This window comes from Benincasa hispida, chromosome 3 (assembly GCF_009727055.1).
Source record: "Benincasa hispida cultivar B227 chromosome 3, ASM972705v1, whole genome shotgun sequence".
Taxonomy (NCBI): Eukaryota; Viridiplantae; Streptophyta; class Magnoliopsida; order Cucurbitales; family Cucurbitaceae; genus Benincasa; species Benincasa hispida.
In genome coordinates, this window is record NC_052351.1 from 6,482,920 (window position 1) to 6,509,872 (window position 26,953).

At 34.2% G+C, this 26,953-nt stretch overlaps 1 protein-coding gene across 2 annotated transcripts; it reads left to right on the plus strand.

Moving 5' to 3' along the window:
• Positions 1 to 15,002: 15,002 nt before the first annotated feature.
• On the plus strand, positions 15,003 to 19,210 carry LOC120072943 (phospholipase A1-IIgamma-like). Of its 2 annotated transcripts, XM_039025478.1 has the most exons (3): positions 15,003 to 15,893; positions 16,603 to 17,146; positions 17,837 to 19,210. In XM_039025478.1, exons 1-3 carry the CDS (start codon positions 15,171 to 15,173, stop codon positions 17,899 to 17,901), a joined length of 1,332 nt encoding a protein of 443 aa, XP_038881406.1. In that variant the 5' UTR covers positions 15,003 to 15,170; the 3' UTR covers positions 17,902 to 19,210. The 2 variants fall into 2 exon arrangements, with proteins under 2 accessions (XP_038881406.1, XP_038881405.1); XM_039025477.1 differs by lacking the exon at positions 17,837 to 19,210 and having other exon boundaries at positions 15,004 to 15,893; positions 16,603 to 17,775.
• The last annotated feature ends 7,743 nt before the right edge of the window (positions 19,211 to 26,953 follow it).

A 26,953-nucleotide genomic window follows, 5' to 3' on the forward strand; every position in this document is an offset into this window, starting at 1 on the left:
ATTAAGTTTTATTTAATAATTAATTTATGAAATTAATTAATTTTTTCATTTTTAAAATCAAATTTTATTTTTAGATAAAATTGGAAAATTGGAAACAAAACACGCTTAAATGGAAAATGAAGTTTTTCCATTATCCATCTTTGAAGTAGCTCACCACATGAAGCAACATCTTGGCCTTGTCTTCTCTAGAATGAGCTGCAACTCATGCAACTCATCTCTTTGCATGTTGATTTTCAATATAATGAAGAGATTGAGTGAAAATCGGGCATGCAATCTATAGAGTTTTGAGAGAAAAACTGGTTTGAAGAAAGATTCTTCAACAAGGTTGCAACAGTGAGCTTTTCTCCTTCATCCCTTGATTCAAGCTTGTTTTGAGTCCCACAACTCAATCTAGATCACCAAGAGAATAGTGGGAAAGATCTTGAGATGGTCTACAACAAGATATAGAGAAGATTGTAGGTGGAGAAGGAGCTTTGAAGAAGTTCTACAAGAGATATGTCTTGAAACCTATTTTTCTATAGAAGAATGCTTTATATTATTCCAAAATTAGTGAATTTGAGTTTTTAGATGATCCTTGTGCTTCCACTACTGTTGATACAATCCTACTGACGTATCACTCGAAGTTGATGAGGCGGAATGATACGCGATGATGCTTGAAGCTAAAATAGAAGAAGAGAATGAAGAAAGAGAAAAGGAGGTTGGCCCAAATGCATCACAGTCTCGACAAATTGATGCGAATGAAGGGCCGTCAAAAAGAAAGAGAGCATTGAGAAAAAAAAAATTGATTTTGGAGGATGAAGAAGAAGAGCGACTTGCACCTAGACCTGAAGGTGCGACGCATGAGAGTAGCTCTGACTCGAGAGCTTTGGAAAGAGAATTAGAGATGTATAAGCCTGCACATCAGGGGTGAAGGAAGTATGCCCTTTAAAAAGAATTAGAAAATGAACTAAGGGAACTTGTCCGAGAAGCCAAAATGCATGAGGCGGGGAAACGCAAGGTGACAGCCGCGTCACCTAAGAAGACGAAGGGGAGGAAGCGCCAAGTTAATGACATTCTTACTAAGAAAGGTTTCTTCCCCGAACGCAACCCATTGCCTCTATATATAACCGACACTGTGGATGCAATGGGCTGGAGTTAACTATGCGTTGGGCTCACGAGGATTTAGCACAATCTTGTCCGCTGTTTCTATAGTAGTGAGTTTGATGGGGAAAGAAATACAATGCTTGTTGATGATGTCTCGGTGCGCTTCTCTGCTAACAAAATCAACGAGGTGTTCGATATTGAGAGTAATCCAGACGCAGAAGGAAATTGCATCTTGGAGCATCCAACTCCCAGCCATTTAGAAGATGCATTACGAGTGGTGGCCAAACCTGGAAGCACTTGGCAAATATCAAGAAGTGGAGTAATGATTTTAGGTTCCAGAAACCTCACACCGGACGCAAACCTATGGTTATATTTGATTAAGAACCGTATCATGCCAACAACGCATAATGAAATGGTCTCAAGAGAGTGCGTCCTGACCGCCTGTTGCATCATGCAGCGCATCTCCCTAGACATAGGGAGGATAATCATGGATCAGATCAAAGCCATCAAAGCAAAATCACGAGGCCAACTTTACTTTCCTTGGTTTATCTGCGCGTTATGTGAACGCGGGGGCATCCCTTTGGGGGATAAGTATGAAGAGATCGATAGTCTGATGGACATTAAATTAATCAGGAGTCTGCTTCACGGTTTGCCAAATCAACCTGCCCTACCTCCCAAGACTGCAGCAACAAGATCTTGATCCTCCTAACGCACCTCCAAAAGAAGACGTGTTCGGATTATTGAATACAGCGATGATGCTTCGGAAAATGAACAAGAATATGAAGCGAAGCATGCGTTGATCGAAGAAGAAGCACGGCCAGGCGTGAACCTACCTCTCCCAAACTCACCCTTGGCCTTGCATGAAGAGATTCTTGATCTAACGCATCACGATAATACCAACCAAGATCAAGAAACCCTTAGTCCTCTTCCTTTCCCCTTACCATCTCCAATTCCAACCTATATCCCTCCTCCAACTATTTTTGAACCAACTGGGTTAGGGACAAGCAACATGAGAAATTTAGAAGACCCAGTTGGAAGAGTTGAGGAACCAGCATCGCCGCAACCAAGCACTAATCTTGATGAGTTGAAAGCATTCATTAGCGATCAACTTAGACCACTATCTGCGTCCATCGAAACACTTCAGCAATAGAATAGGGTTCTAAGGGACTATATGCGGCAGCAAACAAGAAGAATGCAGGGCCAGTTTGTCTTTACAACACAATATATCAACCAGGTCCTAATAGGGATGTTTGCCCTGCCACCTCTACCTGCCCACCTAATGAACCCTTTGTGCTTCATGGAGGAACACCCTGCGGATGAACGCAGGGATGATGCACCAGCACAATAAATTTGGGGATGTTGGTTATTTCGTTTTGTTTATTAACCTTTTGTATTAGTTTGTTGTGTTTGTGTTATTCCATTATTGGTTTATCAATGAAATGAATGAAATTGCTATCATTTTTCATCCTTACTTTGTCTTTAGCATACCTTTTTTGTTCTTTGGCTGTCTTGTGCTTCGTTTTAGCTCAATGATATTACTAATATACAAAATTTATAAGTATAGAGTAGGCGTTAAGAAAATCAACGAAGTCTTTAACTTTTCTAAAAAGTAAAGTACATGCTTTCTTTCTGATGCATGCAAGCTCTAAATCAAAACTTCTTTCAAAATTCTCAAAGCCTTTTCAAAATTTTGTCTCTCTTTTAGCAATGAGGATTTAGCTAATCCCCAAAATTTGGGGGTGAGGAAAATCCAAGTTAAGACGCATTTATCAAATAAATTCAACAAAATATTAAAGAGAAGAAACAAAATAGAAAGATGTAATATGCAAACTCCTCTGCCAATACTTTGTAAAAGAAAACCTCAAATTGGCATGAGTTGAAATTGGAATAGGCACTTAGCCGTAGTTGATGCTCGCATGACACCCGTGGGGGCAAGCTAAAACGAAGTTAAGTCTCCTAGACCAATGCATCCTAAAACTTCGCTATCTAGCTTAAAGAAACTGTATCTTGAAACGTATACATGCTTAGATATGAATTTAGTTGTGAAGGGCTCTCACCCGTAGTTGGATGCTCACATGACACCCGTGGAGGCAAGCCAAAACGAAAGTTGGATATCTGGAACAATGCATGGGTTGTCCAGAATTCATATTTTCTTACCTGCATCCTGTTTTAAAAAGAAAAGCATCAAATGCATTGCTGATTTAGAAAAAACGAAAATGTTTTGAGGAGCGAAAGGAGTTGTTGACAAGAGGCTTGTTGCACTTGAAATAAAGCATTCTTCCTTTTAGAAAAGAATCAAACATGCGTTACATTTTCAAGACACTAGTCTCAAGCTTATAAGTGAATATGATGGAGGTGAAACTTGCCCACTTAAGACAATAGAGATAACAAGGAATTATTTGTGGAATGCTCGAAGACAAGCATTGTCACTCAAAAGTTGGAACAATTAGGGTCTTTAATGATAAAATCTCACCATTCTTAGAGAAAATGCATAGAATTACTCAAACATTACCAAACTCATACAAAAGAATGTTTATTACTGAAAACTGCGGCACTAACGCATAATATTGTAGGATTTCAACAAAGATTCTAAGTGTCGCAGGCAACGTCAACGCATAGGCATGCGTCGGAGGGGTTTCAACGCAAAAAAGATTCATTGATTCAGGTTGTGCGTGTCAAATCACCACTTGCAAGCATGAGCATCTGCAGCTGGCAGAGTCTGAAAAGTGTCTGAGTGTTAGGTAGCTGACCAGGGTATGAAATTTAATGTTGCCCCATCATCAAGCTGATGAAGAACAACGCCTATAAATAGAAGAAATCCCACCATATGAGATGATTTTAGCACAATTTTTATAATTATGAAATTTAGAGACCTAGAGTCGTGGTGTTATGACAAGAATAACACAAGTAGGAAGAGAACCACCTCCACTGTCGATCAAGAGTGGAGAAAGCTTAGCTCGAGAGAGAATTTTCTTCCATTTCTTCTACAAGTTGGTTGTACACGAATTTAAATTAAGCCAAAGAGGACAAGAGATTGTACTATGCAGGTTGACTTCTTTCTTTTCATCGAATTCTAATTCTATTGATCTCATTTGATTGAGTATTAATCTTGTAAAGACAATCGATTTCTTTATGAATTCACATATTTGATCTACTTCATGTAGCTACTGTTTATTTCTTGCTTTACGTTAGATGCATCTATAACTTCATGCAAAATCCATTTCTAAATGTCTTAGCCAACTGAATCACTTGGTAAAAGCTACTTTAGCACGAATTATTCGAGAGAATAAGAAAGCGAGCATTAAGTTAGAAACACTTGGTACATCTAGAGATAGACACACTAGTGTTTTATTGCATTTTGTAACTAACACATACATCCTAAAGATAGGGAATTGTATGACATTCACATTGAGAAGTGCTTAATAGAAAGTAAGCAGAAATCTAATGCATAAATGGAGATAAACAAGTCATTTCCATCTGCATCACATTCTTGTACGTCTACATTTCACTTAGATTGGCGCATATCCCCTACACTAAACACCATTTTCGCACGACCCCCTGTTTTCTACTTGACCTTTTTATATCTTCTTACACGCACACAGCAAACTTAGTGTAGATAACTCATTCCGCATTCACTTAGGATACTTCTACATCAGCTACAATGGAAGCTCTGCGTTAACTTTAATCTAAATTCCTGAGTTTGACCCTGGACTTACCAGGAACCTGAGTTGGATTTATACTTGGATTTGATTCAGGAAAACTTAAACGCATAAAGAGGAATGTCATACGTCCCTTCACACATCACTAACGCATCAACGCATCAATCACATTTGCACTATTTTTCCAATTACCTCATACAATACACTCCTAAGCTCGCATCACGAATACGACGAACACTTGTGTAGACGACAAACTAGATGCTCCCTGTTTGTGAACAACATTGTGTTTGTATCCCAAGGGCAAGTCCATGTACACTTTTTCAATTAGATCACCATGTAAAAAGGCATTGTTGACGTCTAGTTGAACTAATGGCCAACTTTTGGAGACTGCAAGAGTAAGGAGAACTTTGACCGTGACAAGTTTGGTAATAAGGGAAAATGTCTCAATGTAATCAAGCCCCTCTTGTTGTGTATACCCTTTTGCTACTAAACGTGCCTTATATCGGTCAATGCTTCTATCTGCTCTATATTTTATTTTGTAAATCCATTTGCATCCAATAGAGTGTTGCCCATGAGGTAAAGGAACAATAGACCAAGTCTTATTAGTCTCCATTGCTAAGAGTTCATCTTTCATAGCCTTGCGCCAGTGTTTATGAGGGACTGCTTGATGATAAAACATTGGTTCATATGTGGCTGAGACATTGAGTGCAAAATGTTTGTAATCAGGGTGTAATTGGTCATAGGACAAAACAGTTTTTAAGGGGAATTTAGCAGGTGTCTGTGTAGGTTTCTTTTGTAATAGTAAATTACAATGATAGTCTCGGAGATAAGAAGGTTGTTTGATGACTCTTGTAGAGCGCCTGGGTTGAAAAGACTGATTGAGGCTGTCAAGATTGAGAAGATTAGGTAAATTGGTGGCATCTGCATCATTTAGATCATGAGGAGGTTCAAGTATATCAGGCACCTCAGGAGGAGTAGCAACGACAGTATATAACTCAGTATAAGCAGTTGTTGGACTATCCACCTCAGGCATATGGCTACCGTACGATAAATCAGTGGCACGACCAAATAACTCCCTTGAAAAAGAAGGTGGCACTGATAATACTAAGTCAGGAAATGAATCAAATACCTTTTCTTGAAAACTGATTTGATGAAAAGGAAATATATCTTCATGAAAAACAACATCTCTAGAAACAAATATTTTCCTTTTCTCAATATCATATAAACGGTAGCCTTTGACACCTGTAGGATAGCCTAGAAAGAGAGAGGCAATGGCTCTTGGTTGAAACTTTGTCCCGTGTGAAAGAAAAGTAGATGCAAAACAAAGATAACCAAAGGTACGGAGTGAATGATAATCAGCATTTTCACCATTCAACCGATAAAAAAGAGTTTGCCAAGAGAGAATATGAGATGGAATTCTATTAAGAAGCAGTCAGTATGCATTCTCCCGAAAAGATTATTGGCAACCTAGATTGAAACAAGAGAGACCGTGCAACAAGTGTTGATGTTTTCTCTCCACTACTGAATTTTGTTGTGGCCTTTCAACACAAGAAAATTGATGTAGAACTCCTTTAGATGCAAAGAAATTAGTAAAAGCTAATTCTGGTGCATTATCAAACTGAAAAACTTTAATAGACTGACCATATTGAGTCTCAATTAGTTGGAAAAATCGAGGAACAATAGTAAAAGCTTTAGACTTGTTTCTCATCAGAAAAACCTAAGTATATCGAGTAATCATCAACTATTGTTAAGAAATATCGATATCCAACATGAATAGACTCATGATAAGGTCCTCAAATATCACAATGTGTAATGTCAAATGCATGAGCAGCAAGCTTATTATTGCTTTGAAAGGAAAGTTCTTTTTGCTTTTCTAATGAACATATCAAGCATTTATGACAAGTATTATCCAACTCAACATGTAAAATGTCTTTTAGTGAGCTAAGATGCTTGACGGATGGATGTTTAAGAAGATTATGCCAAGTAAAAGTAGAATGTGTAGTAGTGGAAGAACAAACAAATTCTGTGAGCATAGTAGAATGTGTAGGGGGATGCAAAGACTCATCTACCCATTCCATATTATGTTTGGCGATGCGGTCCAATATTTCCTCAGCTTTGTTATAAGATTTGTCCATGACATCGCCAGCTGCAGCCGCGTCGACTACCATTTGAGATGCTTTGTTCAATCCGCCATAAAAGGTTTCCATCTGGATAGTTAAAGGTAGTCCATGATTGAGGCAATTCTTGACCAGTCCTTTAAAGCGCTCCCAAGTGACACTCAAGGTTTTGAATTCTTCTTGCTTAAAGTTCATTATTTCTCTCTGCCTTCTTGCGTTCGTGGTGGGTGGGAAATATTTCTGCATGAATTTCTCCATTTCCTTTTCCCAGGTTGTTATCTCCCTAGGCTCTAAAGAACTCGCCCATTACTTTGTATCGTCACGCAGAGAATATGGGAATAAAGATAGCCTGATAGCTTCTGAAGTGATCCCAGGAATCACAAACGAGTTGCACGTTCAGGAAACGTTTCATGTGGCGTGAGGGTCTTCTCCTCAAGCACCCCCAAATTGGCCAACTGTTTGAAGCATTTGTAACACCATAAATTTCATCTCAAATCTTGTCCCATCTGGCGTTAGATATATAATCCCTAGTGAGAAATCATACAACACAGACGCATACTCTCGCATGGGACACGTACAACTGTTTGCCATTATGATAGGATTTTGAGCAGCGTGGGCTAGCTGTTGAGCTAAGTTATGATTTGCTTGCTCATCCGTCATTTGTTGTTGCCTGATTTGCTATTTGAGTAGTTGTTGCCTTAACCTACAGCGACGATTAGATCGATTTTTTATCGGAAGGTCCTTTCAACTTTGGGGTCGTACACGAGTTCAGGAGTGTTTTCCCTTCTCATAAACGTTTACAAGCTTCGACTTAGCTTGTAATACTCCCTCAGCTGTAAGTTTCCTACAAAAGATACAAGCAAAATTTCTGGTTAGTTTTGTTGCTAAATCCCCAGCAACGGCGGCAAAAACTTGTTCGTCGTATTCGTGATGCGAGCTTATGAGTATATTGTATGAGGTAATTGGAAAAATAATGCAAATGTGATTGATGCGTTGATGCGTTAGTGATGCGTGAAGGGACGCGAAACACTCCTTTTTATGCGTTCAAGTTTTCTTGAATCAGATCCAAGTATAAATCCAACTCAGGTTCCTGGTAAGTCCAGGGTCGAACTCAGGGATTTAGATTAAAGCTAACGTAGAGCTTGCATTGTAGCTGATGTAGAAGTATCCTAAGTGAATGCAGAATGAGTTACTATACTAAGTTTGTTGTGTGTATGCAAGAAGATACAAAAAGGTTAAGTAGAAAACAAAGGGTCGTGTGAAAATGGTGTTTAGTGCAGGGAATATGCGTTGATCTTAATTGAAATGTACACGTACAAGAATGTGATGTGGATGAAAATGACTTGTTTATCTCCGTTTATGCATTAGATTTCTGCTTACTTTCTTTTCAGCACTTCTCAATGCGAATGTCATACAATTCCCTATCTCTAGGATGTATGCGTTAGTCACAGAATGCAATAAAATACTAGTGCGTCTATCTCTAGATGTATCAAACATTTCTAACTTAATGCTTGCTTGTTTATTCTCTTGAATATTCAAGCTAAAGTAGCTTTTACCAAGTGATTCAGTTGGCTTAGGCGTTTAGAAATGAATTTTGCATGAAATTATAGATGCATCTAACGTAAAGCAAGAAATAAACAGTAGAGAAGTGTAGTATATCAAATATGTGAATTCATAAAGAAACCAATTGTCTTTACAAGATCAATACTCAATCAAATGAGATGAAGAGAATTAGAATTCGAATGAAAAGAAAGGAATCAAGCCGCAAAGTACAATCTCTTGTTCTCTTTGGCTCAATTTAAATTCGTGTACAACCAACTTGTAGAAGAAATGGAAGAAAATTCTCTCTCGAGCTAAGCTTTCTCCATTCCTTAATCGACGATAGGGGTGGTTCTCTTCCTTCTTGTGTTCTTTTTTTCACAGCAGCACGACATCAAGTCTCTAAATTTCAGAATTATACAAATTGAGTTAAAATCATCTCGTCTGGTGGGATTTCTTCTATTTGTAGGCGTTGTTCTTCATCAGCTTGATGATGGGGCAACATTAAATTTCATACCTTAGTCAGTCGCCTGACACTGAGACACTTTTCAGACGCCGCCAACTGCAGATGCCCATGTTTGCAAGTGGTGATTTGACACAAATAGCCTGAATCAATGAATCTTTCTTGCGTTGAAACCCCTTTGACGCATGCCTATGCGTTGACGTTGCCTGCGACACTTAGAATCCTTGTTGAAATCTTGCAATATTATGTGTTAGTGCCGCAGTTTTTTAGTAATAAACACTCTTTTGTATGAGTTTGGTAGTGTTTGAGTAATTCCATGCGTTTTCTTTAAGAATGATGTGATTTTATCATTAAAGACCTTAATTGTTCCAACTTTTGAGTGACAATAACTTGTATTTCTACAAGTTATCAATAAGTCCATTTATGGTTTGAAACAAGTCTCTAGACAATGGTTTGTCAAGTTCTCAAAAGCTCTCATCTGTATAGGTTTCTCTTAATCTAAATCAGACTATTCCTTGTTCATTCAAGGCTCTAGAGATTCATTTATAGCCTTACTGGTCTATGTAGATGACATAATCATCACTGGTGATTCCTTACCTATGATGAATGAGTTGAAAGAACATCTTCATAGCACTTTCAAGTTGAAGGACTTGGGATCTCTTCGATACTTCTTGGGGCTAGAAATTGCAAGGTCTTCAAAGGGCATCATTTTGCACAACGAAACTATGTTTTACAACTTTTGGAAGATCATGGTCTTTTTGTTTGTAAGCCAGCTCCCCCGCCTTTTGATCCAAATTTGAAACTCTGTACTGATGATGGCACTATTCTACCTAATGCAACAATGTATCGAAGGATCATTGGACGTTTGTTATACTTAACTATATCTCATCCTGACATATCTTTTGTTGTCCATAAGCTTAGCCAATTTGTTGCTCAACCAAGGAAGCCTTATCTTGACGCTGTTATGTCTTTAATGATATATTTGAAGACTTCTCTCGGGCAAGGCATCATGTTAAATCCTGTTACTTTGTTTCAATTAAAAACATATTCTGATGTTGATTGGGGGTCATGTTCTGATTCAAGGAAGTCTATATCTGGTTTTTTGTATATTCTTAGGTGAATCCATCATCAGTTGGAAGGTTAAAAAGCAATCCACCGTCTCAAGGTATTCTGCAGAGGCTGAATATCGAGCATTGGCAGCTACAACAAGTGAATTATTGTAGATTGCTCAACTTCTCACAGACCTTTCAGTGCCTATTGTTCATCCTTCCTCAATATACTGTGATAATGAAGTTGTTGTTCATTGCTGAAAATTCAGTATTTCATGAGTGGACGAAACACATAGAAATCGACTGTCATTTCATCCGTGATCATATTGTCCGTGGCACTGTCAAGCTGCTCCAAATTTGGTCTCACTTGCATCTAGCTGATGTGTTTACCAAAGCCTTACCAACCCTTCATTTTTTCCATTAGTATCCAAGATGGGAGTCATTGATATAACTCTCCCATCTTGAGGGGGAGTATTAGGTTAAAGGTTAGTTAAAGATTTGTTGTAAATATTGTTAATTTGTTATTTTTGTTATCTCTTGCTTTCCACCGTGTAAATGCCTATATAAAGGCTTTTCTGATAAATAAATTAAATAAGCAAGATTTTATTTAGTCTTGCTTAATATTCTGCGAAGTCACCTTCGACGTGAAGGGGCGTCTGGTCCACTCCCAATGATGCATCTTAGCTACTAGGAGTTTATTTTTCAGGAAATTCTTTTGTGGGTTGGATGGTCAAGTAGCAAGTGGTTTCAATTAACTCGATGGGGTATGAAAGTTTTTGTTATTTTGATTCTTCAGTTGTATGACTATTGTATCACATATTGAACTCGTTGTCCTAACTATAGAGGTTATCTTGACCATGGAGAGATTTAGAGGAAGCAATAAACCTTTCTAGACGAGCTCATGATTGGGACATAACACGATGGAGGTTTGGTGAGGCGAAACAAAGATTGTGAATGCGAAATTAGAAGATGAAAAAGGAGATTAAATAATTAACGAATAATTATCTTTTTATTATCAACAATTTCAATCTGTTATTTTACAGAATTATCAACTATCCAGTAAGTAGTCACTATTTGCTTCTTTCTTTTGTTGTTCACCAATTTGTCTTTAATAACATATTAAAATTAAGTTACAATGTAATTAACTAATGAACATCACAAATTTTTCAAACAATGATAAATTAGAGTGTAAATGTCTATTAAAGAAAAAAACAACGGGACTACATAATATCTTTTTATGCTCCATTTGTGAATTTGGTAAAAAGAACTTCAAAATTTAGAAGATAAACGTGAAGAAATCATTCTTCAAGGGTTAGTTCTCTTTTCTCTCTATTCTCTTTTATTATTAGAGCATTTTTTATTTTTTTATCTTAAAATGCCCTCAGCATTGTATTTAGTTTTACCGTAATTAAATATTGATATTCAAAGATCTGAAGCAACTTCCGATCTTTTATATCTAAAAGTCTTTTAAAATCTTGTTAAAAAAATCTTTTAAAATCACATATTTTCATTTAAAAATCGAATCTTACCTTCTTTTTCTTTCTTTTTTTTTTTTTTAAATTTTTTTTTATCTCCATCTTGTTTCATTTTTTTCTTTATTATTTTTTAATTTTTTAATCTCGATTCGATTTTAAAATCTCATATCTTCCAATCCTCCACCTATATTGTTACTGGTTTTCTTTTTCCCTCTTGTTTCTCTCTTATAACCATCTCATTCTCCAATTTTTGTTGTGCTGTAGCATATCTCACCTTCCTTTTCACCAACTTTTATTGTGTTGCATAGCTCAATCCTAGGCATGAGTCCCACCTTCCTTTCATCAACTTTTGTGAAATTTTCTTTTATGATGTTAATAGTCACATATTTTGGGTGCGGTTAGATCAGCCATTTATTTTAAATATTTAGATCAAATTTTAGTTTTTAGAGTACGAATGTTTGAATAAAATATTATTTTATTTAAATAAAATATTAAGTTGGTATGATTTAAAAAAAAAATATATGTATTTGTGAAATTTTTGTAATATCATAATTAGTAGTTAATTAAATATAAATTTATTTTGGTATTTTTTCTAACCTAAATACATCTTGCTATTTTCTAATACGAAAATTTGAAAAATGCTAATTCTCTCTTCTTAGTTCTAATTTTGTTGGGGTCAAATTTTCTACTTTAAAAATTGCGATGGCCAGAAGTAAGTTAGGCGTTGTTATTGATGCAGGCCCAATTTTACGAAATCCAGTGGGCCATGCCTTAAAGGAGAAAGAGCAAATCGGATGATCGCTCAAAAGGTTCCATGTAAGCAAGGGAGAAAAAAAAAAAAAAAAAATTCAATTTTACGCACTTTAAATGTGCAATTTTAATAAAGAAAAAAAAGGTTGACAAGAAAAACAACAAATTTTAAAGTTTCATTTGGAAAAATGACAAAAAAATTTCAAATTTATAAAAATAGCAAAACGAATTTATATAATAAAAAAAATACTAATTAGTAAATGTCAAAACTACCATAAAACAACCAAATTAAGTACCTTCAACACGAATACCACAAATACACTCTATCTAGACATTTTAGAATCACAAATACTAATTAAGTACCTTTAACATGAATACCACAAATACACCATATTTAGACATTCTAGAACCACAAATACATAGTATCTAAATATTTCAGAAGCAAAATTAAAAATCACCCAATATAGTCCTTTATGCTAGGGAAGATGACGATGGGGTTATTAGAAATTTATGAATGTATACAACAATGGACTTCCTCTAAGGTGAGAAAGAGCAAAGTTGATTTTACCATTAAAGTTTGTTGTTGGCAAGTGAATATGTTGAATTTGATGTGACCATTGGAAGTATGATTGCGTTTGACACCAAACTAGTTATAGGGAGTCTCATTATCTTCATTCCATGTGACCATTTTGCTCATTGGATCTTGAAAGCCAACTTTAAACACTATCAATCCCAGAACTCATTGTTGAAAATGATGATCAAATTAGAGCAACCTAGTGAGGGCGGATCGTTAAAAGCTAGCCAAGTGATGGAATTCAAGAAAGAGTTGCTAACCATTTATTTGTTTCTTTTTAGGTTCAACAAGCCATTTTTACCTGTTTTATACGAAAAATTAAAACCATTGAAAATATAAAGAAAAAAAGAAATCAAATTAATTTGATAACAATATGTATAAAATAATTAAAAAAAAATATTTAGATACAATTGAATTTGTAACAAACATAAAAACAAATCAAAAGTTAGTTGGATATAATCAAATTTGATAATAAAAAATAAATTCAAATATAAATTTGAGAGTAAAAACAGTTTATTCTGATTAAAAAAATTGATAAGTAATTAGATAAAATCTAATTTGATAATAAAATATAAATTCAAATATAATTCGGGGAGAAAAATCAGGGAGTTCGTTTATTTACAATTACACTGTATTCATAATTCCGTTTTCATAAGCTCATTGCAGAGGCATAGCAAAAATAGCAAGATTGCAAAATTAAATAATTATTTGTTTGTCAAAAAGACAAATTAATGATATAATAATATAATAAGATGATAATATGTATAAAATATTCCGTAAAATCCTAATTAAAATAAAAATTTAATCCAAATTTAGAATAATAAAAAATGAATAAAATAATATAAAATCTAAAGATATATCCTAAATTAAATATTGATTAATTCTAACTATTTTCGAAAAGTGGTTAAATCAAATAAAAACAAATAGCTAATTTGAATCATTAAGGAAGAAAAATGAGGAAGAGATTGGTTTATTTTAAATCAATTCATGAAGTAGTTATCAAAATCTAATTTTTATATTAAAAATAAATTTAAATTTCAAAAGAGGGGAAAATGAAAGAAGAGATTGGTTTATTTTAAATCAAATCCTAATGGTAAAGTTATAGTAAAAACCGTAGCTTGTTAGAAACCACAAAAAAAAAAAAACCTAAATCGATGAAAGCAACAATCCAATTGATTTTTGTGCAATCAACGCATGACCATTTTTTAGGAAGTGATATTTCTTTTCCCAAAACGTTAAAATAATATAAAAATAGCATATACGACTAATATATTCAAAATGTGAGAAATATACCATTAATTCATTAAAAATGTATGTATACAATTATGAAAAACAATATTATTTCTAATATAAATTTGGTAGAAAAATTTGGATATTTTATTAAGATGAGATAAATTCGAAAAATGGTCAAATAGAATCTCAAATAATAATAAAATATAAAGATTATGTTAGCAAAATTAGGAGGGCAATTATCTTTGACAAATATCAACAATTACCCTATATATACCTCAACCCTGTTTTCTATTTATGAAATTAACCGGTATTTGTAGTTTTGTCACCAATAATATCTACTAGACAAATCGGACATTTAAAAATTTGTGGCCATGTGCATTCACATGAGTTGTCATAATTCTTATTCTTAGGTAGTTTTGCCATTTTTCATAATGAAACCTCAAATTTCACCATAAAAAAAACTTAGGTACTTCCTATCTTTTCTTTGTGGATAAGAAATGCGATATCCATGGATAGTGCAATCTAGATCGCACCTAATCATTATCTACTAATAAATCTTAAATTTATTCTCTACTATTTTTTAATCAAAATATTTTATTATCTATTTTTTCACTTATAAAATTTGAAAATAATTGTATTTTCTTACTTTAGAATTATTATTATTTTTTTTCTTACCCGAGAAATATTTGATTTAATTCATTATATATAGTGGGAGATCAAATCTTAGACCTCAAAGTATGCGAAATCAAATTTCAAACCTCGAAATTAATAGTATATATCTATGCTTCATTTATATGGTTTTTTTTTTTTTTTTGAAGCCTCATTTATAAGAAATTGAACATACAAATATTTACGACTTCTTCTACAAAAAATATTTATAACTTAATTATTTAAAATAAAACTGAAATATTTACTTATAAATTTAAAAACAAAAGAGAACGCAAAGTATACTTGCCTTGACAAGCTCGCAAGCACATTCCATACCTTCCAGTTTTATGTTTCCCACTTTTAGGTATGAGTCTATGACTTCAAAGCCAAGCATATCTTTGTCGATATTCCCAACTCTTCATTCTTCAACTAACCTTCAATGGATCTCTTGTATATTGCAAGTTGTTGGGTATCCAAAATCGGAAGTGGGTTAAAGCAAATTAAACCCAGCCTCTCCAATAATTCTCTGCAGACGAGATTTGTTTTCTTTATGTTCATCAGAAAGCAGAATTTGGTATAAATGAACTGCAATTCGAAGATCAAAAAAGCAGTAGGAATCAAGTGTGGCAGAAAAAACATAAGATTGTGGAAATGTTTTGGTAAGAAAAAAAAGGCAACAAAGACGGCGATGGATCATAATAGCGGCAGAGCAGAGAATAATAATAATAATAATAATTGGAGACAATTAATGGGGTCAAACAATTGGAAAGGCCTTTTGGAGCCTCTTCAAATCGACCTCCGACGCTACTTGATTCACTACGGACAAATGGCTCAGGCAACATACGATACGTTCAACACCGAGAAGGCCTCAAAATTCGCCGGAAGCAGCAGATATTCAAAGCAAGATTTCTTCGCAAAAGTTGGGCTGGGAAAAGGGAAGAGCGCCCCATATAAATACAGAGTGACCAAATTCTTGTACGCAACTTCGCAAGTCCAAGTGCCTGACGCTTTCATTGTGAGGCCGTTGTCGAGGGAGGCTTGGAGCAAAGAGTCCAACTGGATTGGGTATGTGGCGGTGGCGACCGACGAAGGCGCGGCGGAAATGGGGCGGCGGGATGTTGTGATTGCTTGGAGAGGGACTGTGAGAAGCTTGGAGTGGATCGATGATTTTGAATTTGGTTTGGTTTCGGCTCCGGAAATATTTGGGGAATCCAGCGATGTGAAGATCCATCAGGGTTGGTATTCCATTTACACTTCAGATGATCGACGATCACCATTTACTAACAACAGCGTCAGAAACCAGGCAAGTCCTTTCTTTTCTTCCCATTATCACTCTTTCTACAAATTGTTCTCTTAATTTATTATCTAAATGATTTTATTTTTATGAATTATTGAGATAATAATTATTTATGTCTTAAAAATTCAACTTATAAAACCTATTTTTATATTGGATTTCTTTGTTTCGTTATTAGACGTTTTCAAAATGTTTAGAAAAGCAATAAAAGAGTAGGTAATCTCAACAAAGCTTTGAAAACCAATGAAAGAGTAGGTTTTAAAAACTTATTTTTATTTATTTATTTTATTTTTTGTTAAATTTGACTATGAATTTAAATAAAAATAACTATAAATAAATGTTAAGAAAATAAGCAAAAATAAAAAAAAATTCAAAAACCAAAAATAAAGAAATTTGTTCTAGAAGTAATATTCATAAGCATAGTTTAACCAAAAACTAAAATTATTATGATCTCATATGATTTTTAGTTTTTTGCTTTCGAAAATTGTGCTTTTATCTTTACCAATTGTCATATAGGAAATTTCAAATTTATAGCAAATTTTAAAAATAAAAAAGTTTTTTTTCTCTATATTTTTTAATTTTTAAAAGTTTGCTTGATTTTGAAATGAATCATGATATATAAAAAAAATATTAAGTGTTTATAAGCTTAAAATTAAAAATAAAAAATAAATACTTAAGAATATGAAATCAATAATAATGATCTATCGCCTGCGATCAGGTTATGAGTGAAATAAAAAGATTGGTAGAAGAATACAAAAATGAAGAAATGAGCATAGTTACAACAGGGCACAGTCTTGGTGCAGCAATAGCAACATTAAACGCCGTGGACATTGTAGCAAACAAACTCAACATTGCAGCGACAACAGGGCAAGCGTTTTCAGTTACATCTTTCGTTTTCGCAAGCCCAAGAGTTGGAGATTCAGAGTTCAAAAGGGCATTCTCAGAGTACAAAGATGTGCATGTGTTACGAGTTAAAAACGCCATGGACGTGGTCCCAAATTACCCGATCATTGGGTACCCAGAGGTGGGAGAAGAACTAGAAATCGACACTCGAAAATCCAAATACTTGAAGAGCCCAGGGAGTTTGAGCAGTTGGCATAATTTGGAAGGGTACTTGCATGGGGTTGCAGGGACACAAGGGAAGAATAAAGGAGGATTTAGGTTGGAGATTGAGAGGGATATTGCGTTGCTGAACAAGAGCCTTGATGCTTTGAAGGATGAGTATCTTGTGCCTGTGGCATGGCGGTGTTTGCAAAATAAAGGTATGGTTCAACAGAGTGACGGGTCTTGGAAATTGATGGATCACGAGGAGGACAATGAGTTTCCATTTCATTAAATCTATTTTTAGTGATTATTTATTTTTGTCGTTTATTTCTTAATTTGTTTTTTGCTAATTGTGTAAACATGGACTGGGTACCTTTTGTTTTTGCTAATGGTGTGTTTTTAGCGACAAATTTTTTACTTTTGATTTACAAAAATTCTATCTTGTAACGTCATTTGTGAGTTAGTACTTACTTCAGAGCAACCATCTTTTTGTAACTCATACTAATTGTACTTAAAGTTTCACACTTAGCAAATTCTCCTTGAGAACTTCATCAATTATTCTTAGAAGTTCATATTTCCTTTTTCTTTTTACAAAGGTATTATTTAAGAATACTTTTTTTTTATGCCAAAGTTTGGTTAGAAAGTTTAGGCTAACCTTGGAAGAGGAGGTAAATTTGTATCTTCCAAGGAAGAGAGTTTTCCTACAAAGCATAGAAAACTACACACCAGTATAGTGTAGGCCACGAATGCTCTGATGTTAAGTCTAGAAAGAGTTGAAGGTTCTCAGTCTAAGTTTTAGTTGGTCAATTAGCTTTCCTTGCTCCTCTCCCTTCTCATTTATTTATAGTCTTTTTTCCTTCGTCCTTTTCCTTTTTCATTTTATACTCACCGTTTCCTTATTCTTTCAGGATTCTACATCATATCAAACCTGTGCAGACCGAGGCCGGTCCAGGCTTCTTTTTTGCAACTTTGACAATTCAGGCTTTCGGTCAATGGGCCTACTTTAGTGGGCTCGACCTCGGCCTCAGTTTGGGTGAGGCTGACTAGGCCCATTTTTTCCTTGGCCCATCTCTTCACTTTTTCTTTCTTCTATGATGTTTTTGCCCTTAATTCTAGAATCCATCCATAACATTAGCCCCCATTCTCAAGTTAGGACTCGTGGCTCTTTTGGCTATTTTGTCACGGGTTTTAATCCTAAGAACCTATTTTAGAAATATGTTCTTCCTCTTCGATTTCCACGCCACCTCATTGCAAAATTCAATTCAGACTTTCTAGGGGTTATTAGGTCAATCAAGCCAAACCCTTTTGAGGTCAAACTGATTTCCTAAATCACTTCTCCATCTCATGATAAAGTTATGCACCATGTTGTGTCGTGCCCACTTCAAGGATAGACTCTTCACAGATTATTGCCCTTTATACCCTAGGTATACCTCAAGTCATGAGCTAACTTGGAATATTATCTGGTCGATCCTTTTAGGATTCAACCAGCTTCCTGGCCTAAATCTTTGTCCTTTGGACAGAGCTGTGGTCACTTTATCTTTATGTCCCTTAGATAAATTGTAGCTTCTTTATGTCGATCTTCTTCATTGTATTACCTTTCCAGCTATAGCTATCTTGTCACTAGCGACTGTGTTGGTTCTATTCCAACCGCCATTTGTCTTCAATCCTTTTGGTGCCACATGTTGCCCTCTCCTTGGTCGGTTATGAATCAATACCGATCGGGCTTAGTTACCTTTTAACTTGCATCTTTAGAATTGAACTCTCCCATTTTTGCCTATTGCATTTCCTTTCACAATATTCAAGGGAATCTCACCAACTTTTGCATGCTCTCCTATCTTTTAGTAGAAAAAAATCTTTGATTCCCTTCCTTGAATTGTTATGTTATGTCTTTTTTGGCTTCCCATGTTTATGCACTATTGAATCACATCATCTGGGAAAATAGATCCTTAGGTTGTCTTGGTTAAGTTTTAGGGAACATCTCCTAGCTTCTTGTTCCATCTTTTCAAAACTTTAATACTTCTTCTTTCACACACATTTCTTTTTATTCTCCCTTTCCTTGTTGCAAAATCATCTTCCTCATCCAGTTTGACCTTTCTCTTTCTCCATCCTTTATATTATCACTCCGAGCTATCATTCATACATTCACAACTCCTCTCGAGTCTTACCTTTTTCTTTAGGTGGGTCTTCTTTAGTATATTTTGCTAGTTGAAATTTCCATTCTCATGGCTAGTGGTAATGACTATAGTTTGATTACATTTGATTGTTGGGGTTGATGCCCTAAATCTCGTAGGGTTCTATAGTTTGTAATTGTATTGTACAAACATTTTATTTATGTAATAAAATATATGATGTTTTATTTCAAAATTAGTTGCATTAACCACAAAACAATAAACTACATTAACCACAAATCAATAAACTAACATCCAAGGTTATCTTGTAGCTTAAACATGTATGTAAAGACATATAGGTGGTTCATGTTTAAGTGATACCTTAAATGGTCTGTAGTAGATGGATAAGGCTTGATACCTTATCTTGGTGACACTACGAGTATGACCCGCTTTGTAGATGTTACATTTGGTATAAAGTGCTACATTGATCTGATTCTGATCATTCATGTGGAGACATGTGAACGAGGATTCTATACAAAAAAGTTTGTATGAGATCGGACCATGAAATGACTAGTCTCATTATATAATGTTGTTCATAATAGAGGCTTACTTTTCACCAGGATAACCATAGGTAACATAACTTGAATCCTGAGTGAGTTGTGAACTCCTGCCCATGAGGGTGGTCGTTGGATTTGTATGGGTGAGAGTGGCCAGATCACCAACTCAATAAGCCTACAATTTTGGGGATTCATCTGATTAGGAAGTTGGGAACCCAACTACACAAGAAGGAATTCAATCCTTCCCCAATGTCGGGGTAAGTAGATAAATTGCTCCTTTAAGGATTGATTCTGGGGCTTGAACAATGTGGTGTCACATCCTATCTTGGCCCGAGAGAGGTTTGATCATAGTTGAACTATGATTTATTATTCATTAGAGGGAGTAGAGGTACTTAAGGAGTTAGATGTAATTATAGGGGCAAAATGGTAATTTTGGCCTTACTATACTTACGATCAATTTATGAAAGGTCATTGTACAATTGACTGGTTATATCCAATGGACATAGAAATATATCTGTAGTGCGAAGATTGCAGCTGTCGTTCTTTAGTGGAGTGCCCGACAGTTAACGGATGGTGAATAATTTAATTAAAGAAGTTTAATTAATTATTCACGTACCATTGGAGCTTCAAGCTACAGGTCCATGATATCCCCTCCATAGCTCAACAAGGACTAAATAAGAATCAATTTTGGATTAATTTGAATTGTTCAAATTAATTGAGGGAATTAATTATATGTGATATAATTATTCTACTTAATTATATATGATATAATTACTATAATGTATTTGCTATATTATTTGAGAGGAAATAAATATTTGAATTTGATTCAAATATTAATTATGTGAATTTGATTCATATAATTAAGTTTAATATAAATAGGATTTATATTAAATATCTTGCATTGTTGAGAGAATGAAAGCTATAGGTTATATTGTATTTGATACAATATTAAACTTATAGGTTATGTGTTATATTAGATATAACATATAGTTTAATATATATTATATGATAAGGTAGTTATCATATACTTATATGTTAAATTATTTTAGTTTATTTTGAAAATGGTTTTGGGAGGGACTTGTAACTCCCTTCCCCTTATTTCTCTCTATTTTAGTGCATTTGTGGAGGTAATGCTCAATAAACTTATAAAATTCCAAAAAGAGAGAAGTTTTTCTCTCGAAAAACTTTTTTTCCTCTCAATCACTTCCTCTCTTCTAAAAACCTAAGAACCTATAACTCCTTAGTGATTCTCATTTCATTAGAGAATACATGAGGTTTTTTTTCGTGGTGGTGACCATTTGGATCGAGTTTGTTCGTGACAGATCCAAAGAAAAGAAATACATGAAGAAGGGTTCTTCAAGGATAAGTTTTCTCTCACCCTAATTCTCTCATTTCTTTTTTATTTACATGTTGTAGATTTATGATTGTGCATAACATTTGTACTTGGTAACTTTGATTCTGTGAAAATAAATTTTGGATCGATCTCCATGCTTCTACTCAGGACCTTCAAAAGTTCCTTCATTGATGACTTCGATGACTACTATGATGGAGATCAATTAGACTTTTCTTACCATGAGGCCACCTTCTTTGTTGAGAGATTTGAAATGGAGGGTGAAGTTCATCCTTTTAGTTTGCCATCCCATGTCACCGAATCTCATTTGGATAAACTGAGGCACGACTATTGCATTCCAGAAGATATTCATATGAGGGTTCCTAACCGAGATGAGTGTATAGCTGATCCTCCTCATAGTGAAGTTGCTTTTTACCTATTCTTTTGGTTTTTTTTCATCCTCTATGTCTCTTTCTTCAAAGTTTTTTTGGCATTAGTTCAGTTGGCCCCTGCTCAACCCAACGGATGGAGTCACTTGTTGGGTTGTTATGCTCTTTGAGCTCAACATGGAAATGGATCTTCTTTATCAACAATAACTTTTATGTCTTTTCATAAATTGTCGCAATTCGAGGTTTGGTGAGTATTTCTATAATTTGAGTTCCAAAGAGGGAGTTGCGAATGGACCCTCTTCTTTAAAGAACTGGAAAAACAACTGTTTGGGTCTATAGGAATTGGCTCTCTCTTAGTTCGGAAGGTTCCCATTATGCGGTTCCAATAGGGTTTAATGAATACAGTAAGTTGCTATCGTTCCCCTTTCCTTTGTTGGGATCGCCTTTTGTGTTTCCTCATTTTTCTAACCTCGTTATTTTTTTGTGCAATACCTAAAACCTAGAGAGGATCTTATGGTGTAACTTCTTTCTTAGACTCTGTTTTTCGACTTGATGACTCTAGCCGTTTCAACGCTACTCTGGTTCAACAACCATACTAGTTTCTCTTGGACTTACTTCCCATCATGGTTTTTTTCATCTTCTTTCTTGCCCTCTCATCGGCTTTGGCCTCGACTCAGCCTTTTTTTTTTTTTTTTTAACTTCCCTCATTGAATTTTCAAAGTACATCTTCATAAAGCCACAATAACAGAAATCCGATGCAAGCAAAATCGTAGAGGGGTTAAAAGGGGAAAAACATCTAGGAGGACATAGGGTGACATAACTAACCTTATTGATGATGAACCTGTCAAGAAACATTCTCCTCATCTTCCCTCTTGCCCCATTCCTCCGATAAGTCGTTGATTCCCTCTGTTTAGCAATGAGACTCCCCATCCTCTAGAAGATTCTTATTAAGAGGATCTGTTATTCCACTTTCCATGTGGATACTCGAGGGTAGACAACGAAGCTGAATTGCTTGCTCAAAACTTTACTCTCCAGAAAGGTGTGGACCGAGGCATCCGTCACCCCCAACTAGATATGATGACCTTATTGGGGTTGATGCCTTAAATCTTGTGAGTTTTGTAGTTTGTAATTGTAATGTTCAAACGATTTATTTATTTAATAAAATTTGAGGTATTTTATTCGACATTTAGTAGCATTAACCCACAAAACCAATAAACTAACATCCAAGGTTATCTTCTGTAGCGTAAACATGTATGTAGAGACATACAGGTAGATTATGTTTAAGTGATAACCTAAATGGTCTGTAGTAGATGGATAAGGTTGGATACCTCATCTTGGTAATACTACGAATACGACCAACTTTGTAGATGTTACAATTGTTATAAAGTGCTACAAATGATCTGATTCTGATCACTCATGTAGAGACATGTGAGCGGGGGTGTTCTATACAAAGGGGTTTGTATAAGACCGAACCACAAAATGAATAGTCTCATTATATAACACCGTTAATAATAGAGACTTACATTTCACCAGGATGACCATAGGTGACATGACCTGAATCCTGAATGAGTTGTGAAATCCTGCCTATAAAGACAGTCCTTTGATTTGTATGGAGGAGAGTGACCAAATCGCTGACTTAATAAGCCTATCATTTTGGGGATTCCTCTGATTGTAGAGCTGGGAACATAACTACACAAGACGGAATTCACTCCTTCCCTAATGTTGGGGTAAGTTGAAATATTGCTCCCTTAAAGGTTAATTTCGAGGTTTGAACAATGTGAGGCCACACTCTTTCTTGGTCTGAGAGGGGTTTGGTCATAGTTGAACTATGACTTATTGTTCATTAAAGGGATCAGTGGTACTTAAGGAGTTAGATGTAACTACAGGGCCAAAACGGTAATTTTAGTCCAATTGTACTTACAAGTAATTTGTGAAGGGTCATTGCACTGTTGGCTAGTTATATCCAATGGACACAAAAATAAATCTGTAGTGCAAATAGTGCAGTTATCAGTCTTTAGTGAAGCGATTAACAATTAATGGATGTTGAGTAATTTAATTAAAGGGGTTTAATTAATTATTCAAGTACCATTAAAGCTTCAATCTATAGTCCATAAGGTTACTTCTGTAGCTCAACAGGGATTATTGATAATTAAAAGCGAATTAATTATATGTGATATAATTAATTTAATGTATTTGATACATTATAGTATATACTATACCCAACGTTGCAACACTCCAGACATTGATGGAAAAAAATAAAACGCATGCACGCACGACACAACACAGTGTTGGAGTCAGCGTCAGCCTAGAGTCGCAATGTTGCTACCCTCATCAGTTGTGTGCTTCAAGTTTTCTAGATTTTCAATAGAGAGAAGAATTTATTATTATTCTTTTTTTGATAGAGAGAATTTTTATATTGAAATTCTGAGAGAAAAACCCACGAAATTTTTTTGTCTTGAGAGATTTCTTGTAAAATTCAAAAAACTTTTGTGAATTGCTTCATGTATTGCATCAATTCTTCAATGGATTCCTTCAAGGCTTGTCAATTTTATGGCTAGGTATGTAATTTTCTTGGGAAATCTTTAGTCTAGGTTAAATTCTTGAGATATTTTGTGTAATTTTCTTGAATTTTCTGCATTCTTGAATATTCTATGATGAATTTGAATAGAAATTAATGGAAAAAAGATGACGCCTTGATTCTATTAGTTTCTTATATGCAACGCTTGACACTATTGCATAATAGTAAGATTGGTTGCAAAAATTAAGATTTCTTGATTTAATTAGGACTTCTTTCCGAAATTAATTCTGGAACTTCTTAATTTAGAATATCCAATCAAATCGTTCTTGAAATTTACTCTAATGTGCTTCTTGAATGTCATAATCATGAGAACCCTAGTTTCTAAAGCATTCTAAGAAAAGAACATGAATTTGCTAAATTGAAGTGTTTTTTTTTTTTTACTTAGATTAGGGCTAATTGGTATGATAAATGTTAATTAGCTAATTGGATCTTTAGGGTTTTTACCCTATTGGATTATGGGATGTTAAATTTTCATGCATTTTTTTCAAGATCAATGATAAAATTAACCTAGCGAAATAAGATTTTCCAAGAATCTCTCACTCTATTGAATCTTTACTAAAAAAAATGAGGGGGGGGGGGAGTTTATGTTACAATTTTTATTATAATTGCTTTTGTTTTGATTTTATTTAGTTCCTTAAAACCAACAACCCCCATTTGTAATAATTTAAAATTCAAAAGTCAATTCTTGCCAATTAATATAGGTTACTTGTGGATCGACCTCTTACTTCTGCTATAACTACTTGTTAGTTTTAGTTGTAGTTTGAGCTTTATAAATTTCATTTGTATTGGGATTAACAACACCAATTTTAGCCCGAACAAAATTACTTACCAAGATTGAAAAAAAAAGTTTCCAATTCGACCACTTCCACTACAACAAAATTTGGTTTTAATGATGAAATTACAGTGACGAAAAATATTTAATTGCAAATTTTGTGATGAAATACCAATTCATTGCAACTTTTGTAATGAATTGCTTTTTCGTCGTTTAAATCTTGCGACGAAGAGCAAATTTGTCGTAAAACTAGCAATGAAATCTTTTTTGCCGCTTAAATTTGGTGTCAATATTTTATTTTCGTCGCATTTTGCAACGAATTATATTTTGTGTCACACTATTGCTTGCAATGATTTCATATTTTCATCACAACATATGAAATTGTCACAAACTTAAAAAAAAAACGTACAGGCGGCAAAAGTGTTTTAATTTGGACCCTTTCGCCACCCACATTCTTAACTCCATTTTAGATTTTTGCGAAAGATTTTCATTTTTCACAAAGGGGCATATAGAGGCTAATTTGACCCTTTAGCCGCCCACCTTCTAAAACTCCATTTAAGCAAGAGAGGTGGTTCTTTCGATTTTCAGATAGGAGATTGAGTTTTCTTCGATTTTGAGTTTCTTTTAGGTTGAGTTCAAAGGTATTTCTTCAATTCCAACTTATTTGTTTCATTTTGTTTGAGTTTTCTCTCATTTTAAAGTTTTTTTGTTTCCTTTTTATTTAGAGAACATCATTTGAGCTTGAATTGTTTTTTGGTTAAGTATTTGGAGGTATGTAACATTTTGTATTATGTTCTTTTATCTTAAATTTTGTTATTAAGAAATATTTATGTTATTTAGAGTCTATTTATGCATTTGAAATTTTATTTAGAGCTTACTGATGTATGCAAGTGTGATTTTTTAGTTTATTGTGTGTCCAAAAGTATGATTATGGAGGTTATTTATGTTGGTTAATGTTTGATCTGCAACTTATTATCGAACTAAAACTTTGTTATTGAGCCTCTTGAAGTTTAATATTTGATTTTGAGTGTATTATATACTTAAAGATAAACTTAGAGAATATCTGTGTGATTAAACTATGATGTAAAGTCTGTTTATGTAGTTGAAGTTTGATTTAGAACTTATTGTGTGATTAGAACTTTGTCAATGATCATTTTGATTTACCTATGCTTAAGAATTGATTCATGACTTAAGTTGAGGATTATATATATATATACATATAAGTACGTAGATATATATGTTTGCGACGATGGGACCTAAACAATTTTGAAAAAATTTACCTATGCTTAAGTAATTTAAAAATATTGTTATTGTGATAGTAGATAGTTCATGATTGGTAAATGTAACTCTACTCATGTTTGAGAGGGGAGAGTTATAAGTTGTTTAGCTTTCAAGTTGTGATAGTAACAAATTGTTATGTTTATAGTATTGATTTGTTCTGATAGTAAAATTCAATGCTCTACTGATTGTATTTTTCTTATTTATTATTTTGAAGAGTTGTCCAACTATGTATTTCGATGCCTAAGCTTTGGGAGGGTACGTAATATTACTAAGACATTTTCTTATATGCTTTTTTTATATGTGGAATTGTAAGTAGTAAACCTTCAATATGTTTATTTTGAGGATATTTTGTGTATTGGAGAATATATGTGTACTTAAAGTGTTATATGGATGTTATTTATACGATAGAAGTTTGTTTCGAAGCTTATTGTTTGATTGAATTGCGACTTTGAGTCTATTGTGTGCTCTATAGTTTCATTTGGAAGTTATTTATGTGATTAAAGTTTGATTTGGAGTTTATTTATTTGACTTGAAGCATGATTTGTGTGACTAAATTGTGATAAGCCGAAATGTGTGATTAGTTTAATTTTGTGTCTTTTGGGTGTGATTATAATTTGATTCTAGTCTTATTGTGCAATTTGATTTGGATCCTATTTTGTGATTTTTATTGTATTGTCAATAATTGTAATAAGCTGAAATGTGTGATTAGTTTAATTTTGAGTCACTTGTGTGTGATTAAAATTTGATTCTAGTCTTATTGTGCAATTTGATTTGGATCCTATTTTGTGATTTTTATCCTATTGAATCTATTAAACATTAAAATGTTACATTTTACATATTGATCTTGTTCTCTTAGTTGAATTTTATCACTCATAATTTTAGGCAGGAATTACTTGAACAAATACTTCCTAGAGGTCTAAGCAACAAACACAATGTTTACGTATTACCACGTAGTTTGAAAACCTCAACCAACACTTAGAAAATGTTTAAGAGCGATAATATTACCTTAA